At 34.6% G+C, this 22,040-nt stretch overlaps 1 protein-coding gene across 4 annotated transcripts in view; it reads left to right on the top strand.

The window, feature by feature from the left end:
• Nucleotides 1–22,040, top strand: part of DMD (dystrophin) — a 1,962,662-nt gene that overhangs the window by 1,395,799 nt on the left and 544,823 nt on the right. For all 4 annotated transcript variants that reach the window (XM_045582357.1, XM_045582356.1, XM_045582355.1 and 1 more), the window contains one exon: nucleotides 16,232–16,421. In XM_045582357.1, coding sequence (XP_045438313.1) covers nucleotides 16,232–16,421 — 190 coding nt within the window. The remainder of the gene's footprint in view (nucleotides 1–16,231; nucleotides 16,422–22,040) is intronic.

Raw genomic sequence — 22,040 nt, 5'->3', positions numbered from 1 at the left:
ACCATATTCGCCATTCTTTCTGGAAAAGAAAGTTTCCCTCCATCTTCTTTATCTATATTTCAAAGTTTTGCCAAGTTTTGCTTTTAAAAATGGGTTGTCTTTTATTCTTACAACTCTAATTTTATGTGGTTTTTATTGTTATTGATTTCAGAGAGAGGAAGGGAGAGGGAGAAAGAGATAGAAACATCAATGATGAGAGAGAATCATTGATTGGCTGCCCCCTGCATGCCCCACACTGGGATTGAACCTGCAACCTGTGCATGTGCCCTGACTGGGAATCAAACCATGATCTCCTGGTTCAAAGGTCAATGCTCAATCACTAAACAATACCTGCTTAAAAGTTGGTTTCAAACAGGGACAGTTATATGTGCACTAGTGTGATTACTATGTAATGAAGTAAGGTAAAAAGTCTGATATTGATGTGCATTTGCCATTTTCTAATTAACTAGAGGCCCGATTCAAAAATTCAGGCAATATTAGGCCTTCGAAGCCCCTGCTGTCCTAGCTGAAAGGTTTTCTGGAAGGTTGTCCAGACAGTCATTCCACTGTTCAGCCATTCAGTCAATTTGCATACTACATTTTTATTATTATAGATTGCTTCAGTAAACATTAAACACTCACTCTTTTCCATGTACAACAATAGATGTTGGAAATGGTGAACACAATTCTCCTGAATATATCTTCCACTCACAAAACTAATATGCAGTTTTATTAGTTCTAACACCAATGGTACACCAATACTTTTATTTTGATCCCATCACTTTTTCATGAAGATACAAATAATTGTACTATGTTCTAAGTTTTAAGAGCTACTTTAAAAATATATGCTGTAGGACAAAAATGATGAGGTGGAGGACATTGTGATGTTTATATTTTCAAATGAAAAACCAGAAATGTTGGTGCCCATCAGAAATTCTCAGTTTATGCAGTTTATACAGTTTATATGACGAGCTAATCTTTCACCTATAGATAATGCCTTTCTTTTCCTTAAATAATTCTAATTAATAAACTTAGTACTAGAATCTGGTTATAAAATGATTTTAATGTTATAAATAAGATATGGAAAAAGAAAAATAGCAGTTTATCCACAAATCATTTTTTTTCTACTGATACCATTTATTGAGGAAAGAGTGCATGAGTGACATGCACAGTAGTTTCTGGGGAGAACCAATAAATTCTGACCACATTTTTTTGTCATCACAGCAGGGAAGTGGAAGAGCTGAGTTCAACATTAAGTTGCTTGGGGAGCCAGTGATATCCTAAGTAATCACTGTGACATTTTTTAAATTAAATTCAACAATTTGATTTATAGCAAGAAGTGAACAGATAGTCAGATCAAACTTGGAAGCACAGTCATTCTGAGTGGTATTCATCTTCCCTAGATGCATGGCCTCACCCTGTGTCAATTAAGCTTTCAGAGATGATATTCATGGATATTTTCAAATGAAATGTCCTTGCCCTGCTTTTGATGTGGTAAACTTTATTTCTTTGCACTCTTAGGACTCATAGAGCAAAATCGGGATTGGGGAAAAATTAAGTCTCATTCTGTGGCTAGCAAAATACAATTCATAGCTACACTTATGTGAACATTAATAGGGAATCAACCAAATTGTTAAGTGATCTACTTGAGTGGGATTTTTAAATGTTATGCCATTATCAATGTCACTAGCATATTGAAACCGACTAAAGCAATTCAGTTGGTTAATCATTAAGGGTTATTTAAGTGACAGTATCTAAATAGCATTTTTTATTTTGAAAAATCATGCTAGTACAAGAATGAGCCAGGTGGTTTACAACTTAGTATCCATAATTTAAAGGAAGTAGTTGTCACTCAAAGGATATTTAATTGAATTTTCTTATGATTCATGTATGCTAGGATTTGGAAAAAAACTCTCTTAGGTAATATGAGAAAATGAAATATGTGGATTTTATTATCAGAGCTCATCTCTGATTACATTTGCCGAACTTTGCTATGTATATTAACTTCCTCATATTCATAACAGTAAACTCTGAAGTTTTTAAAAATGTGAATGTATACCTTTTTCTGGATAATTTTAAAGAATTTTGGCTTGTGTGAAGACTTTTTATTTTTCTAAAGGTAAAAAAAAACTCTTAAAAGATTTAATTACTCCAACAACAGAAAATGGGAACTTTGTTTTCTAAAAGAGAACAGAATCTTTGGAAATGTTGCTCACGATATTTAGATTGTTGACTAATTCTAAAGGGGAATGACATCAATTAATACATTGAGGAGCATTAAACATCATATTTTTAATATGTTTTTATTGATTTTAAAGAGAGTAAAGAGAGGGAGAGAGAGAGAGAGAGAAGAGGTAAAGAGAAGAGAAGAGAAGAGAAGAGAAGAGAAGAGAAGAGAAGAGAAGAGAAGAGAAGAGAAGAGAAGAGAAGAGAAGATTAGAGAAGTGAAACATAGATGAGAAACACCAACATCAGTGGGCTGCCTCCTGCACGCCCCTTGCTGGGGATCAAGCCTAAAACCCTGGCATGTGCCCTGATCAGGAATCAACCTCTGAGCAACACCAGTCGGGCTAAACATTATCTTTTTATTCAATAATGCATACTGTGAAAATTTGAATAAAATTAATTTAGATCATGGTATATGTAGCAGATGAACAATCATGTGTTTTAACACTCTTGACTTTCCTACAAAATAATTAAAACTTGCATGAAGAACCAGACTTTAAAATCTACCCTAAATCCCATATAAATATAATTATACTATAAGAAAAATAAATATTTCTTCTTTAGGTATATACATAAATTAAGGATATTCACAATGTGGTATCACAGAAGAAATGTTCAGCATGGGGTGAATAAGGATGCTTGAGAAATATAAAACTCAAAGAAGCATTTCCCCTTCCATGCCTCCTTTCTTATTCGTTATTTCTATCACCTCTCCTATGCTCCTGTCCCCAACTTTTCCTCCCTCCTTATTCATTTTTATCTCCACCTCAACCTTCGTGTTTCTCTACTATTTTTGGCATTTGTTTCCTTCCCATGGGCTCTTGCACTTTGTCAGGTCTTATATACTATTCCTGTCCACATATTCCTCCATCCCCAGTGGCAAATAAATACCTTGTACTTTAGTTCCTTCCAGAATATTTTTGTTTTTTCAGTTCTCCTCCTCAGTATTTTCCTGCTTTTCTAGACTCCTCTTTGTCTCATCTGTATATTTCTTTCTTTTGACTCTCTGCTGTTATGCATTTAGAAAATGGCACAGAAGGGCACTGTTCTCAGCAAATCTTTAGCACAGCCATCTGGAATACTGCCATGAGTGGGGCTAACTTGCCATTGTTCAATTTTTCCCCATAGTGTCTGCAAACTGCCTTGATCTGGATAGAAAGTTATCAACATCAAGGAAATCAAAAGCACAAAAATATCCTTGATTATTTTTCCCTTAGAAATCTAGGCAGAATTAATGTTAAACCAGATATGATGAATGACACTGTATGAAACAAACAGTTCTCATCTTAGCCTCTTATTGTAAATGGACCCTGATATCTACTCACTTTTTGTTTTCAAATGATATGCACCTCTCCATTAATTACATATTATTTTTGACATATATTTTACATAAAAGACTCTCTTCTAAAAACTCTCATTTTGGAAACAATTTATAAAAATGTTCACAGTATATGCTTATTTTTCCTTTCTGATCCAAACTCTAGTTATCTTAAGCTTTGTATATTTTTTTAAAAGTTATACTAAAATGCTGCCGAAACCGGTTTGGCTCAATGGATAGAGCGTCCGCTTGGGGACTGAAGGGTCCTGGGTTCGGTTCCAGTCAAGGGCATGTACCTTGGTTGTGGGCATATCCCCAGTAGGGGGTGTGCAAGAGGCAGCTGATCGATGACTCTCTCTCATCGATGTTTCTAACTCTCTTTCTCTCTCCCTTCCTCTCTGTACAAAATCAATAAAATATATTTTTTAAAAAGTTATACTAAAATGCGTATACTTTTTCATTCCTGTCAAAACAGATTTACCAGAGTTAGGTGAACTTAAAATATTACTGTATAAGTTAGAAAGTTGATTTGCTCTTTCCATAGTTTGCTGCCTTTCACTACAGCAAAATTGTAAATGTAAACTTATTCCCTAGAAGATGAACAGGGCTGCAATTTTCAACTAATTGGGAGAAGCAGCCCTGAGTAGAGCACTGTCAGGCTGATTTGAGTCTTAAGATATGATGATGATTATTATGTCAAATGTAATCAAGAATGTGGGTCTGAACTGACTAAAGGGCTGGCTGTTTTTAATTCAGGTTCGTATATGAAATAAACCTCTGGTTCACCAGTAGTCATAGCTGGCTGTAAAATAGAGCAATTTTTAAAATGTGATTCAGTTATCTATGGGGCTGTAGAGATCAGGGATTGGACACATAGGGAGGAAAATATCCTAATTATTTCCTAAAATTATATTTCTTTTCAGTATAATATCCTTCATCTTGAAATTTCCCTATAGCTCTGTATCAGTGGTTTTCAACCTTCTCAGATCCAATGTCATCCCTTTCTTTCCTTAGAGCGAATACTTTGTAACACCCACTTTACTATCATAAACCAAAATTTGTAGAAAATATATCTAACCTATAGACATATTTTTTAAATTATGCCCTGACTTTAATTTTAAAGAGAAATAATAGTAATTTATAATGAAATCATGTGTATTTCAGTATGCAATTATTCCATCAGGATCAAACTAGAACACAAGTGAAGTTTTGAAATGATTTCACTATGAATGCAGTATCAACAAATGCAGAGTGACACCAGTTTTTCCAAAATGCCAACGAATCTTGAAAAAATTTTAAACAACACAAAGTAAAATTGTCCTTGGATTTCCATGGCAGTTAGATGCATTTCTGAAATATTCAATGTGTATGAAATCTTGACAAAAGTATTTGGCCATATGTAAAATTGAGGAAGGTTCTAGGTTCAAATGTTAATAAACAGTATTTCCCTTTATATGAGTGCCCAGTGGTACATGCAAATGTGCCATGGGACTTGAGACAGTTCTTCATTGTGCTCAAAGTCCCCCATCTCCAGTGACCGCCTATAAAATGCTAATGGCACTCTTCAATCACTGTTAGTTAACCATCCTCCCTCAATTTCCAGAAAGGCTATGTTGTGTGGTCCATAAAAGTGGCTAATTTTTTTTTCTAGGCAAAAACTGACCTGAGGATTAATGAATAATATTCTATGAGAACCATAGAGTTGCCATTTTCTCAAGGCTGGATGAAATGTACACACATTTAGCATCTACTAGATTGTCTAGCAGTCATTTAAAATTCTGTGGTTATCACTGCAGTTATAATCTATTTCCATCACCTTTATTGAGTGGCATAGTCTCTTCAAAAAGATGATGACATCCCTCCCGTGGCTATATTAATTGCCTTCAAACTGGAGGTTGACAAATGCAGTTAAATTCTATATAAACATCACAGGAGATAATGTAACTCCTCGAGACATTTAAAATGATGAGTGCTACTTAGATGGAAGCTGTAAGAGAAATATGAACCTACTTCTTCAAGAGATCAACTAGGTAATTTAGTAAAACAAACACAGATGCATGTGTAGAGATAAATAAAACCTATAGTATCTCTAGATTTGAGGCAAAAATAATTTTTTGCATTGAGAAATTTTAGAATGGAAGATAAGAAAAATGCATCAGTCTATTTGCATTTCATCAGGGTATTTGACCTGGTCTTTCATTATATTCTTGTGAATAAGTAGGAGAAATACTGGCTAGATGCAAGATAAACTAGATAGTTTAGAAACTATTTCATGCTTTTATACAAAGGATGTTGATGAATAGATCAGTGTCAAATACTGAAGGAAGATCCCTGGTGCTATATCACAAGGTTCTGTTCTCTTCCCTTCCACATTGGATGTTGACAGAATATGAGTGGAGCTACAAAGATGATGCCCATTCAAATCTGTGGGTAATAGAAAGCAGGGAAAATATGAGTACATTAGGTGACAGAGCCAAATGTGTGCCTGGACAGAATAAATTATAAGGTCCTTTCAGTACATGATATCTCTGGACCATGGTCAAACTTATAGGCAATCAGAAAATTTACCAAAGTAGTAGATTAATTTTGACAGAATTTGTTTATTGTGCCCTCTGTTTTAGCAATGCACCTAAAAAATAAATTGAATTAAAATTCTTTGCAGAAATGCATTTTAAAATTTCAAAAGAAAGTAGGTTTTTATGTTAAGAGTAGAAATTAAGTCATTGAATATTAAATGTAGCATATTGCCCAGTGAAATAGTCCACTATTTTATTTTCACTGCTAGTACAAAACTTAATGAAAGATACAAGCTCCAAATATTTAATATCTATGCTTCTGCAAAGCAAAACACAATTCTGGTCACAGAGTTGCTTATTATTTTTAAACACCTTAGATGTAACTGAAGAATAGTGTATTATTTAATCAGTCAACTCACACCAAGAAATAACTTTGATTTGTAAATTTTTAAGAACAATGGACTGTGTCACAAGACAAGTCTAAATAAATTATAAAAGGTTGAAATCATATTCAGCATCTTCTCTGACCTTAATGGTATGAAACTAAGCATCAATCAAAAGAAAAACACTGAAAAATACACCTAGCCATGCAGGCTAAATAACATGTTACTAAATCAGTGAATGGGTTAACAATGAGATCAAGGGAAAAAATCAAAAGATAAAATCACAGTAATTTCTCATAGCAATATTTTTCTGATATATCTCTGCAGACAAGATAAACAAAATAAAAAAATAGATGAGTGGAGCTACATCAAACTAAAATGTTTTGGCACAGCAAATGGAACCATCAACAAAAGAAAAAGACAACCCACTAAATGGGATAACATATTTGTTATCTGATAAGGGTTAATATATAAAACTTATAAAGAACTTTTACAACTCAACACCAAAACAATAAGCCATCTAATTGAAAAGCAGGCAAAGGACTTGAATAGGCACTTCTCCAAAGAGGACATACAGATGGCCAATAGACATATGAAAAGATGCTCAATGTCGTTAATCACCAGAGAGATGCAAATTAAAACCACAAAGAGATATTGCCTTACACCTGTCAGAATAGCTGTCATAAATAAATCACCAACCAACAAGTGCTGGTGAGGATGTGGAGAAAAAGAGTACCCTCATGCACTGTTGGTGGAAATGCAGATTAGGTCAGTTACAGTGGAAAGCGGCAAAGTGTTTCCTCAAAAAATTAAAAATGGAACTACCTCATGACCCAGCAATTCCACTTCTGGAAATATGTCCAAAGAATCTCAAGACACTAATTCAAAAGAATATATGCATCCCTGTGCTCATCAGCAATGTTACTTACAATAGCTAAGAACTGAACACAGCTCAAGTGCCCATCAGTAGATGAGTGGATTCAAAAAGCTGTGGTACAGTTACACATGGCATACAACTTGGTTGTACAAAAGAAGGAAATCTTACCTTTGTAACAGCGTGAATAGATCTGGAGAATGTTATGCTAAATGAAATAAGCCAACCAGAGAAAGACAAGTATCATATGAGTGAAGACAAATGTAGAGAAAACGACCCAATCTAGCTATTAATGTTAGGAAATATACCTTTATAGATATTAACACTGCTAGTGATAAAAAAAATTACATTATACAAATTATTGAGAATTTATTTATTTTTTAAATATATTTTTATTGATTTCAAAGAGGAATGAAGAGGGAGAGAGAGATGGAAACATCCATGATAAGAGAGAATCATGGATTGGCTGCCTCCTGCAAGTCCTCCACTGAGGATCGAACCCACAAGGCAGGCATGTGCCCTTGACCAGAATCAAATCTGGGACCTTTCAGGTCGCAGGCCAGCGCTCTATCCACTGAGCCAAAACAGATAGGGTGAGAACTTATTTAGAGTAGAAATTATGTCTAACTATAAGCCCAACCCTAATCTGTTTTTATTTATCTGGAAGGTAGTATAACTGCATTTTTCTAAAGAATTTTTACAGTTTTATAAATATCCAGAATAGTAATTTGAGTCTCTGTATTTGAATCAAACCAAATATAATTAGTTACTCCCAACATTATTTTTGTAAATTTCCCAAAGAGTACCTTTTAGGTATTGTATCAGTAGAAAATATAAAGTGGCCAAAACCGGTTTGGCTCAGTGGATAGAGCATTGGCCTGCAGACTGAGAGGTCCCAGGTTTGATTCCAGTCAAGGGCATGTATCTTGCTTGTGGGCACATCCCCAGTGGGGGGTGTGCAAGAGGCAGCTGATAGGTGTTTCCCTCTCATCGATGTTTCTAGCTCTTTCTATCTCTATCCCTCTCCCTTCCTCTCTAAAAAATAAATAAAACATATTAAAAAAAGAAAGAAAATATAAAGTGCACACCTTACATTAAAGGAGGGTAATTTATTTGTTAACAATCCTAGTTAGGGATATAGATAGATATATAGATATGCTTGAATACTTAAGCTGTTCATACTATTTTGTACATTTCTTTTATCATCTCATTTTTCTGTGATAGAAGCTAAAAACACAAATCAAAGGAAATGAGTAATGCAAATAATAGAAAGTAGATTTTTTTTACTGCTATCTCCTAATATTTTCTTTTAAAAAATGTCAATGATTTTAAGGAAAGTATATAGTTATGGTTGTTTCTCCAATGATATAGTGTGCAAATATCGATTTTAAAAATATTCATAGAGTAAAAATATTAAAGCGATAGAGTATGTATTTTAAATTTTCTTTACATGACTGATAATGCTTATGCATGCTTACTATCTAAGTCCAGGTGATTTTTTTTTTTACTAAAATGTCTGTATCATTGAAGGAACTTTAAACAGATAGCTTCAAAGCTGCGGTTTATCTTTCGAAAACTAATCTATTTTTCCTGCAAGTGTGTTGCTTCTGCACGTGTTAAAAAGTCATCCTGTGTTGTCTGGGGTGACGAAAGATGGGAATGAGTTTTCTGAGAACTAATCAGCAATACTTGAGGAACATTTAGGTCGTGGTTTCCAATTAACTCTGGAGAGTTAGAGTAATTTAGTACCAGACCTCAAGAAGAGGGGATGAAAACCTCGTTAATTCCTAAGTCAGTGAACAGCAAACCAGCAAATTTACGTTAAAAATGGATTTTTGTTTGTTTGTTTTGAAGCGAAGACCAGCTAGATCTGTCTGCAATAGTTAGTGTTGGAGAATATCTTTGCATGTGTATTTATTTGTGTATAGATTTTTATGTTTCAATGACCCTCCTTACGGTAAAGTAACAAAAAGATAAATTTGTGCTCCAAAATGAGGAATATGATTCAGTAGCATAACCTTCCCTGTACTTTTCTTGCTTTTACTACAATTAATATATCAGAAGGGAGTGGATAGCGATGTCTATTTTCAAAAAATAAGGAAAACTTATTTTCTAAGACTCAAGATTTAGGTAGTAATCTCAATTCTGCCACTTACTGGTGTGCCACCTTGAGAAAGTCATTATTATTCTCTCAGAATCAACCTTTTCAACAGCAAAATGAAACCAGTGATAACCTGTATCATATACCTAAAAATGTTTTTTTTATTTTTGTGAAAATCAATTCAATTAGGCAAGTGTTTAATGATCATCCCTTATTGTGTTTTAAGAAAAAGTCCAGCTAAATTATCTCCATTCCTTTTATAGAAAAAGGCCAAAAAACCTTTCAAAAGAGATTTATCAAATTTATCAAATTTAGGCAATTTGATATTGAAGTTCATAAGGTGATGCATGAATCCAGGTGAATTAGAGCCCTAATCATATTGTAACTATAGTTAAATGTTTACCTATCTGTCTCTTTTATCAGACTTAAATATATTCAATGCTAATGTCAATGGTCTCATTGACGTTTATGTCACCATCACCTAGCTTAAATCTTGACACATAATACATATAGAAAAGAAGCATGGCTAGCCCAATAAATGAGATGTTGTTAAACATGTGGAAATAATAATGAGGTTCAGATTTACAGATCATTTGTATAGAGGTCGAATTCATTGGGATGAAATGAAGTATCCAACTGGAAGCATACCAAATTAAAAAACAACAAAACAACAACAACAACAACAACAAAAAACCCAAACAGTAGCAGCTTATATTATAGATCTGAAAAAAAGGAATATCTTGTGAAATAATGAAAGAATAAGTCTGAATAAGTTTTAAAAACACTTAGAGCTACTATATGGCTGTTAAATTTTTTTAATTTATTTCCTGTGTTCTACCTTAGAGCCTGCATCTTTCACCCTAGGTCAATAGTTAAATTAAAAGGACGGAGCATATTTCTTACTTCATGGTTCTATAACAGAGGAAAAAAGAGAAACATCCAGTGCCACAACCCTTCTATAGCCATATTTCTAGGTAGATGTTGTCCAAAACAGATAAAGCTGAGGCAGGAAAGTTGGAATAGGGAACAAAGGCCTCAAGCTCTACCCCTCCCCTTTGCTATCTTGGCTGAAACACCACAGATAAGACTGTCACTGACCATCTGTTCCCCTAATTCCCCTCCCCAATTTACTATAATTGGAAAGACCAAAAAGAAATTCCTATCTGGATAGGAGAAACAAGGACAGCTCACGTAGGCAGTCACCCCATCAACATCAAAAGGAGAGGAGTATCCTATGCCCCCTTGCCTATATTTAATAAAAACCTTCCACCCAGACACTATTATTGGTGCATCTAGTTCTCCAAGTCACCGACTCTCACTTCTTGAGTACATACTATCGCTTCAATAAATTTACTGTGCTTTGCTAAATCTTTGTGTCATGCTTTTGAATTATAATATTTCCTGTTCCATGACAAGGACCTAGATGGGGTTGAGGCCCGCCTTTCAACTCCCTGAGTGCTACCCAACATCAAAGCCACAGTCTTAGATTTGTTGCCAGAAAAGGAATTAATGAAATGCTAGTCCAAGCATTATTGAAGGAGTTTGTTTGGGTTCTTCCGACTAATTAGTACAAATTACTAATAGAATTGCTGGATCCTTTCTACAAACTGCTGTATAGCCATGGTAATAAAATTTTAGCTGCTTCTTTCAAATACAATACAAAGTTATTTACCAAAAAATCAAAGTGTAATTTATTTACTAGCAAACCAGTACAGAGTTATGCTTACAGATAATTTGAACTTCAGATTAACCCTGGTTCTACGAGTGCTATTTGACATAGCTAGAAATTTTTTGTTCTTAAGCTAAGGTGCTCATTCATTCTGATCTATAATAAACAAAAAAGGGGGATATGATCATCCCCTACAAATATCATAGAAAATTATAGTGGTTAAAATGAAAATAAACAAGGAAAGAAAGTTTCAAAGCATTCTATTTGGTTACTGGACAATACCAGGGCCCAGATGGAAGTGTATTATTTACAAGAATGAATTATGTCAATTTCCCCACTTCTCACACAGAACCACCTGAAAAACTAGCCTTCTATATAAGATTGACCCTTATTTTCCTAAAAGTATTGAATGTGTTTGTTTCTATCGACATGTAATATATAATACATATAAAATCCTGAAATGCAGTATACTGATAAAGTATTGTCCATCTATGTAGCTAATAATGGAATATCTATACATTAAGCTTTTCAGCCTTACTTTGGAAAATAGTAAATTTCCCTTTTCTTCTTTGCTTTTTATGTATTATGTTGATCATAAGAAATTGATGATAGTCAACTTAATAGAAAATCTGGAATCTTAGAGATTTATTCAGAGATACTATGATATGTGAGTGTATGTACACATGAACAAGTTTTTATGTTTAGTGACAGATCCAAGTATTACTTATCTGATTGCCATGTTGATCATAAGTTCTTAAAAGAAAAATGGAGATGCTAAAGATATGTCTTCTGTGATCCTCCCCTTTATATAGAATTGTCTCTGGATGGGCACCTTCTTGGGCAGGTATAGGGTTATAGTAAGCTTTATAGCTCCAGCACTTTCCCTTTCCAGTAGATTTTTACTAGAACTTCTAATTGGTAATAATGCAACCAGAGATGCAGTAGCTCTTCAGACTCATTGCTGAGTGTGACAGTCCTCCATCCTGTCTCCCTTTGAGACCACAATCTGTGCAAGTGGTTGTATATTTATCCACATACATATCTTAGGCAAGTATATTTTCGAAAGACTTAATAGTGTGACAATTCAAGTTCTTGAGAAGGCAGTGTCTTATAAAGTGATTAATATGTGGAATTTCATTGGAGAGTGCTCTCAGAATTCCCACTTGTGAAGGGGAAGAAGGGGAAGGAAGTAGAATAGGGCAGAAGGAGAAGCTGGGCTTCAATGAAGCTATAACTACAACATCCGTTCTACCCTCCTGTGGTCTGCCCTCCCCTACAGAATTGTCCTGAGTTGGAGCAAGGGGGCCAGGTTTTTATAGTCCACACATTAATCAGTCATTGGATACATGCTACCTCCAGCAACTTTCCAAGAAATTAGTGCAAAATATATTTAAGTTCTAAAAGGGGGCTGACAGCTCAGCACAGCTCCCACTGTACCAGTAGTTCGGGTTTGGTCTGCAGTGGCAGTGATTCTCAAACTGTAGACTATCAGAATTACCTGGAAGGCTTGTTGAAGCATAACTTGCTGGATGCCACACTCAGAGTTTCTGATTTAGTAGGTCTAGGGTAGAGCTTGAGAGTTTACATTTCTATTAAGTTCTCAGATGATGCTCATGCTGCTGCTCTGTGGGCCACAATTAGGGAACCACTGTACCATACTGCCCATGTTTACATACTAAGGATGGTAGATGATGCCCTTATGAAAAGAAAGAAAACCTTTTGAAGGCACCATACCATTCCATACTCCATCAAATTCTTAGCTATTTTCATACATTCTAAAGTTGAAATAGCTGAGGATTAAAATTTGTTATGTAAATAGTACTTAACCAATACAGTAGATTATATTGGTAAAGCATCGTTACTACTTCTGATATCTAGTCATTGTTACATTTAACATTCAGCCAAATTTTCTTCATGGTCTATAATTTGATAATCTAGATAGGAATTTACAAAATAATCCAAGTTTAAGATGTTTAGTTTTACTCTAAGGCATTTTTAAAATTTCTTTATGATTCTCATAATGTTTACATTTTTTATAATAAAAGCCATTTCAAGCTACATGGTTACAGACAAAAAGTACATTCAGAGCCATTAAATGCACAAATATAGCATACGTGTACCCTTGACTTGTTTCTGGTCTAGACTTGGCACAATGAAAACTTAGGAATTCAGTGTACATGGTCTGACCTCAGGAGAAAGGATGCAGCCTTAAAATTCCCACACAAGCAGGAAACAACAACCTTGCCCATGACTGAAGTGGCCTGCTGTTGCTGCCACTGAATTTTTAAACATATTTTCCAAATTGGAAAATACTCAGCCTGATGTTGTCAGTATTTCAAACCATAAGGGTGTTGTTTAGGAAAACGATGCCTTACTGTCCTGAAAGAGTTACTGTTCTTCCCTAAAGGCCTAATTTACAAAGCAGCAAACTCGCTGGTAGGATTTGGCTGGAAATCTCATTGTCTCAGTAGAACCCTTTCATCTGATTTATGTGCATTATGTTTTACAAAGAACTCAAAGTTATTTACTGGTTACTTTCTCTGGAAGCAGAGGGTAAGTGGTGTTTCAAGTTTAAGAACAAGAAGAGGTATGATGCACCAAGTGTAGCTCATCGTGAAAATGAAGCTGATAAAAAATGCACGGTGTCTAATTCTCTGAGCTTCACTCTGCCACGAGACTTTCATACTGTCTTTTTATTTGGTGTGAAATTATAGTATGTTCAAAAATATGTCAGTATGTAACCCTGTATTTTTCTTCTGGAATGGGACAACATATTTCTATCCCAAATTTGGGGCTAGTTATGGAGTAAGTCTTAGTGATTTCTAATGCATAAGCCAACCCAGAAATAGTAGCTTGAACTGGATGAAATTGCTGCCTTTGGAGCCAGAAATGCTCCAACATCAGCAGTTACATGTGCTGCAACCTGTACAATTGTAACATGAAGAATCTTTTGCTGTAGCAATGGTTATGAATTTTTAAATCATACTAAATTAAAAGATAAACAACCATTTGAATCTTTTTCCCTACATTGATAGTGTGCCTGAAAACTAGTGAAGCAAGGACCCAGAAGTCCAAGGAAGCCCTGGAACTACAGGAAGTTTAACTGATTTCCCTAACCAGCCCACTAAGCTACCTTTCAGCTGTGCAATATTAAAGTTTATTTAGGAGTTGATAAATAGCTTAGTGCAATGCTTCCTTTTTTCCAATAGCTACCTCCTCATAAACCTATTCTACCCTCCACCAGTTAATGCAGACAGAAGATTTTTCTCCAGTGTGAGTGCCGAAATGACACTGTAGAAGACTGTATGCTCAGCAAAAACTTCACCCATGATGAATAAACAGCTCTTCCGGGGACTTTGCTGCCGCTAGCTCGGCAGGAGTTGTTTATTGCCTGGTTTGCACATCCCATGATAAAGTTGTTGCTGAAATAAATTGCAATTTTGCATAATTATTGACAATCACATCTTAACAAGCAATGTGTATCATATTCAAGTGTTCAATTTTTTAAAATCCATTTTCAGTTTATGTTGAATCCCAGAAAGTGTTTGTGTGGTAATGGAAGGCAAATACAGCATTGAAATAGAATACTAATTCCCTCATTGCAGACAAAATTTACCTGAATCTTTTTAGTTGGGATTGTTACCGCCTAAGGCAATTTTACCTCCCAAGCTATTATTATGTAGATGTTTGCTGAGGGTATGTGTGTGTACCCACAATACTTGCATTGTATATATTTTCAGGAAATGTGAATAATTCTTTTGTAGATTTTTTTTTTTGGTCAAGGAATGTGGTTTATTCCCTCTAAAGGACAAGAGGAAGTGAGAGAATGGGGTGTAGGCAGAGGAAATTAACACTTTTGAATGACTATAATGTGTAACTAGATAACTTGTGAGGCTTTACAGACATTGTATTTTCATTCTCATCATAGCCATATGTACTTCAGATGAGAAACTAAGAAATCAGAGAGGTTAAGTAACCTTCCCTATCACACAGTAGGCAGGAAATATTGGGATTTAAATCCAGATCTGTCTGTTTTTCCAGCTCTAACTTTTCCATTACACATAAATTTTTCTTTTGGAAAATATTCTCGATTATATGACAAGCAGGTAATGAAATATAAAGCCAACACAATAGTTAAAACTATTAAGACACCATAGCAAGTGTTACACAAAATAATATTCTGCACAGAGCTTTCTATGAAAGTTGTTATTTTTCTACTTGTTAGTCTTTTGTTTTCCTTTTCCTTCCAATCCCCTTCTCTTTTTTCATCCAGCATTCAACTTTCTATTCTAGTTTTACAAAATCTTGACTTTCCCCCTGGCCTATCCAATCCTGGTTTCTGCCTCAGGTGATATCAGAGATAAGCATGGTGTAGGGATTTTAGGGTTTTACATATAAAGATCAGCTTAAACTTTTATAGCATATTAACATACACTTTGAAAAAATAAAATAAACTCTCAAAATTAATTAGTAAAACCTAGAAAGTTAAAGAACATTTTGAGAGTTCATATATGAACTTTCAAAATCCAAATATCCTCTATAATAAAAGGCTAATATGCAAATAAAAGGAATGACTGGTCGCAATGACAAGCACTGACCACCAGGGGGCAGACACTTAATGCAGGAGCTGCCCCCTGGTGGTCAGTGTGCTCTCACAGGGGGAGCATCACTCAGCCAGAAGTCGGGCTCACAGCAGACAAGCACAGCAGCAGTGGCAAGAACTTCTCCTGCCTCCAAGAGAGCTCTAACAATGTCCCCTGAGGGCTCCCAGACCATGAGAGGGTGCAGGCAGGGCTGAGGGACTCCCCCCACACCCTACTGCACAAATTTTGTGCAATGGGCCTCTAGTATGTATATACACACACATTTGTGTGTGTGTGTGTGTGTATATATATATATATATATATATATATATATATGTGTGTGTGTGTGTGTGTGTGTGTGTGTGTGTGTGTGTGTGTGCGCGTGCGCGCGTGCGCATGTAAACAAATGTGTGTGTATACATACACTATTCTAGTTGTTTCTTTTAAGAGGAGCTTTAACAACAACTCACCCAGTTTATATACTATACAGTTAGTCCCTTTAGCCTTTCTCTTTTTATGGGGTTCTCTGGGTGCACCATTCAGATATTTGAGAATTGCATCTGAATATTTGTTCCTTTGCAGAGTGAACGAGCGAGAGGCTGCTTTGGAAGAAACTTACAGATTACTGCAACAGTTCCCCCTGGACCTGGAGAAGTTCCTTGCCTGGCTTACAGAAGCTGAAACCACTGCCAACGTCCTACAGGATGCTACCCATAAAGAAAAGCTCCTAGAAGATTCCAAGGGAGTAAGAGAGCTGATGAAACAATGGCAAGTAAGTCAAGCATGTCTACTTTAGCACTTTTGTGAGTCTGATTGAACCATTCTGATCATTTGTCCTTGTAACTGATATGCTGGGGACAAAATATTTTCATGGCCTGATATATTTAAACATTTGGGCAAGAAGGAGAGAGGCACAGGGAGAAGGGAGAGTCATTTACTATTTCATTTAACAACCTGATCTTCTAAATAGTACATATTTTCAACAACAACAACAAAAAGAAAAACTTGCACATAAAACCAGAGCTTTGGTCAGGGAGAAACTCCTCAGAGAAAGAAATTAGGGGTTGGTTTATTAAATTGGAAAAGTTGCCAATTTGAGTGTTTGTTTAATATCTTACAGGGAAAGCATCTGTATGAATTGTCTATTTTATTTAGCATTGCTAACTTAATCAGTTTCCCTTCATTACTTTCAAATACATTTTGAAATGCTAATCTGGCATTTTGTAGCTCTCTTCCTAACATGATCTGTGAAAATAAAAAATGAGATGGCTAAATTTGTCATAGTTAATGATAATACAATTTTCAAACAATTGTTTTTCCTAGAAACCAAAAATTGCCATAACATTTCATATCATAAACTGTGAAAGCAGAAGCAGAAGGAAGTTGTGTTTAATGAAGTCTTGGTGAGAATCATATTTTGCAGCTCAAGTTTATTTTCAGTACCTGATATGATTTTCCTGAACTATGATGGAGTTTTGTTATGTATTGTTGACTTTTCTAGCTTGATGTACAAACTTCACTATTATCACAAATACAATTTGGAGTGTTAGAATAATATGACCAATTTTTTGGACTAACTTTATTTGCCTCTTTGTTTCATATTTTTAAATCATGAAAAAAAAATCATATACACAAGGTTGAAAAATAATTTCAAAATCAAATATAATAAGCAAACGCTTTTCTCCTCTCCCTTTTTGTTGTTCTTTTTTTCTGTTTTGAGTTGATATTTGATCTATTTTGCTGCTCTGGTGCATAGAGTGGATGGCAGTGGCAATTTATCACTTCTTGAAGTCTTCATTCTTGCTTTATCATTCTCCTCAGACCCTACTTGCCCTTCCACAGTGTGTGTTGAATCAGTTTGATCGTTTAGAGGCAGTTCGTTTAGAACAATATCTGACTTTATCTTTGCAGATATCTCCCATGGCTTGAGAATGTAAAAGCAATGCAAAGTTAGACTTTTTTGATCACTCTTAAATAAATGGTTAGAAAATGTGATGCTGTAGCTTATTTTACTTACAGCATTTCATAAATAAAAATTTCTCCATATAAATGCCCATAAAGCCACCCTATAATTTTAATAAATACTATACAGATTCACATAATTTCATTAGCTATAATAAAAAGTAAACTTAAAGTGAAATTTCTAGCAGGTTACTTTAAAAATAAAAAATATTCTGGTGACTCAAAATAATTTTATAACAGGAATTTAATAAAATAGCCCTTAAATTAGAGATTAAGTCTGGTTGAGTGCAAATATACATCCATCTATCACCTATACATTTTATATTTATATCTGTATTACTATACAATGAAAATTCATTTGTAACTCCTAATCTTGAGAAACTGTAAGATTCTGTATCATTAAAGAAAAAAATTGCCATGTTTCCTACCTATATTGGAAGAATGGAGAATAAAGTACATTTTGAGTTTAGATTTCTGATCTGTTTTAAATACAGTTGGAAATTATGTTATGAAACTTTCTTCACTTGTGCTATATTACTCATAAAAATGTATTTATTCTTAAAAACCATATAAAACTACCCCAGAGTCTCTAAAAATCTTAAACACTGTTTTCCCTTACTATGGCAGGACTAGGATTTCAACATTATTTTAAAACGGAAAATTTTCTCATTCCCTCTTAGTTAATATTGTGTTTTCTATTAATACCAGTTGCCTGAGGTTGAAACTACATTTTATGAATAGGAATGACTTTTCTAGCCAGCTCTGATGTCAGTTAGATGGCTCAATAATGGTCTTTTGATGAAATATTTAGAGGTACTAAGGTAAAAACTCTAAAATACTGAAACTCTTGATTATTGTTAATGGTACATGTCAACTGAGATAATTGAATCAAGATACTGGAGTTTACAAGCAACAAATGGAAGTGCCAATTTTGAAAGTAACTAAAGCCACATATCATAGGAGATTACAAGCAATTTCCGTTATTTAAGCTAAGTGGAAGTATTTTCTTTTTTCCTCTGAAGATGATTTTTAAATCTTGAACAAAAGGAAATTTATATGATATGTGGAAAGGAAAAATGTTAAGCCATTTGCCTTTTCACTTCATTTCAAGAAGCTGGTAGTGGCTAGCCAGTGTGACTCAGTGGTTGAGTGTCGACATATGAACCAGGAGGTCGAGGTTCAATTCCTAGTCAGGACATCTGCCCAGGTTGTGGGTTCAATCTCCAGTGTGGGGCATTGCAGGAGGCAGCTAATCAATGATTCATTCTCATCATTGTTTTTTTCTCTCTCATGCTCCCTTCCTCTCTAAAACCAGTTTTTAAAAAAGAAGCTGGTAGTATTATTGTTTGGTTCCTGCTGTACAGTACTCCCCCTTTATCCAGTTTCAGTTACCTGTGCTCATCCATGGTCCAAAATAATGAATGTAAATTTTCAGAAATAAAAGAATTATAATTTTTAAATTGTATACCATTCTGAGAAGCATGATTAAATTTCACTCCAACCACCCCACTCCAAGAATGTGAATCATTCCTTTTCCCAGCATCTCCATGCTGTAGATGCTCCCCATGCATTAATCACTTAGTAGTCATCTAGGTGTCAGATAGACTGTCATAGTACCACAGTGCTTGTGCTCAAATTACCCTTTTTATATTTAATAATGGCTTCAAAGCATAAGAGTGATGATCCTGGCAATTTTGATATGCCAAAGAGAAGCCATAAAGTGCTTCCTTTCAGTGAAAAGATGAGTACAGTATAAGATATTTTTAGACTACATTCACATACTTCCATTAGAGTATATTATAATAATTGTTCTATTTTATTATTGCTATTGTTGTTAATATATTACTGTGCCTAATTCATAAATTAAACTTTATCATATGTGTATATGTATATGAAAAAACATGGTGTATATAGACTTTGGTATATCCACAATTTTAGGCATCTACTGCAGCCTTAGAACATATCCTCAGGGATAACAGGGGACTACTATATAGTAAGAATAGTTCTTACATATTTAAAAAAAAGAAAATTCCAAATGCCTACCCAGAGCAACAGCTTTCCCAGTGGATCAAATATATCTGTTCACTCCAAAAACAGTGATGTTTTTACTTTTACTGAATAGAAACAGAGGAGGGAAAACCTTCACAAAATATGTTTTTCTTTGATACTGTCAATCAGTCATTCTCTATATGGAACCTCCAGCTCTTACTAGACTACCTGATTCTCACTATTGTTTGTCATCTACTTCATAGGATATTTAATTCTCCCAGCCATAATTATAATCCATGGGCTCTATAAGCATACACATTTTATAAATAATATGTGAACTTAATGGAATTAACCTGATTCATTATACTCTGAAAGCCTTTAAAATTTCTTTCTTATATTAGAAAAATGTTATTTACTTTGTTTACTAAAAGTAAGGACATAATAGTAGTCCTTGTACTTTTAGATAATGATAATTTTCTTTAAGTATATTGTTATTTTTTAAACTGGAATTTTAAAGCCAATATATGTTTATATAATACCAAGCATATAGAGCTCTGAGACATATTTTGAGTTTTTTAATTGAAAATGTATCCTTAAAATGAAGAACTATATTCATAATTGAATCAGGTTCTTCCAGTGTCTAAAACATTTCTTGTTTTGGGCCTCAGAGAATTGATAAAGATGGTCATGGTTCCAAGTTCTAACATAAAACCATAGGTAACTAACTGAAAATGGGAAAACTCTGCATCTTTGCTAATATTTAACAAGAGTTTCATCAATCATAACTAGTTTTCTAAGCATCCCTAAGAGGTAAACCTAATGCCAGCTTGTAAAGAAGGTTGTGGCTGTGGTATATGGTGGGAGAGATGGTCACAAAAGTGTCATAATTAGGCCCAGCCAGAGAGGCTCAGTGGTTGAGTGATCTGTGAATCAGGAGATCACAATTCACTTCCTGGTCTGGGAACATGCCCACTTGCAGGCTCAATCATCCCAGTATGGGGTGTGCAGGAGGCAGCCAATGAATAATTCTCTCTCATCATTGATGTTACTATCTCTCTCTCTTTCCCCATTCCTCTCTGATATATATATTTTACAGTGGCATAATTAGGACCTTTTTTCAATGAGAGATACTTATGGAGCAATTAATAGTTGAGATTTCTTCATCTATGATTGGATTCATGGCTCTGGCCCTATCTCTCAACTCACTCCCCATTCTGATTTCATTTGTTTGACCCATGTCTCCTCCCAACCCTCTTTTTCATTATAAAAATTCTCTCCTAGGAAACAAAGCATAACCAGAGATACAAGTTTGATACATTTTGAATTATATATCAGAGTATATCTTCAAATTGATTAAGATATCTTATATTTCTAATACATTCTTGAAATTGAAGAAGTAACTTCTTTAGTATTTCTTACAAAAATCTTGGCCCACTGGATAAAATTAAGAGAAGAAAGAAGAATATACCCTAGCCAGTTTGGCTCAGTGGATCGAGTGTTGGCCTGTGGACTGTCAGGTCCTGTGTGCAATTGCAGTCAAGGGCGTATGCCTGGGTTGCATGCTCGATCCCCAGTAGGGGTGTGCAGGAGGTAGTCAATCAATGATTCTTTCTCATCAATGTTTCTATCTCCCTTTCCCTTCCTCTCTGAAAACAATTTTAAAAATTATTAAAAAAAGAAATAGTGAAAACATTTTAAAGTTTAAAAAGTAAACATCAACAAGGAAAAAAGCTTTACCATTAGCAAACCCAAATTTTGGTGCAAAACTCATATCATGGATAAAGTAAAAGTATTTGGGTATTGTATCCAAGATCTTGAAAAAGCACTTTCCATAAAAACAGCTACTTTCTTCTATTATATACACATGGAAAAGTTCTATTTTCCCTTTTATTCTCACATAGCTACTGTAAAAAGTCCATACACATTCACAGTATTATACAGATCATAGTCAGGTTGTGGACCACGTACTTGTCATCTTACTGTAGTCCATACTTTATTATGTTCTAGGTTTAGACCCTGAAATTCCTATAGATCACAGAGAGAATAAAAAAGAAAATAGTGAAAATAATTAAAATTTTAGAAAAGAGTCAGTGAGGGCAAATATTCAAGACTGGTGCTGTATCTCCTATAGTAAATAATTCTAAATATAGAACATAAGAATCCATTCATTTTTATTGAATGATCAAGAAAACAATCACTTCAATTTAATACAATGAGTTTAGTCACTTGATTATAAGGTTTATAACATTCTGAAACATGTTACCATTATCTCTTTCATATGTAAACATCTTGAGTGTATTACAAACTTGAGAACATACCTTTCTGGATATTGCCATTAGAGTTAGCTATTATTCTGAATGATGCACGGAAGCAATAAGTTGAATAACTTTGTAATCAATTATTGGATCCTGTAACTTTATAGATACAGTACAAACCAAAA

The sequence above is a fragment of the Pipistrellus kuhlii genome, unplaced genomic scaffold (genome assembly GCF_014108245.1).
Source record: "Pipistrellus kuhlii isolate mPipKuh1 unplaced genomic scaffold, mPipKuh1.p scaffold_m20_p_16, whole genome shotgun sequence".
NCBI classification, from domain to species: domain Eukaryota; kingdom Metazoa; phylum Chordata; class Mammalia; order Chiroptera; family Vespertilionidae; genus Pipistrellus; species Pipistrellus kuhlii.
Note: the sequence above shows the minus strand (reverse complement) of the source record. Positions and strands in the feature narration are given on the sequence as shown.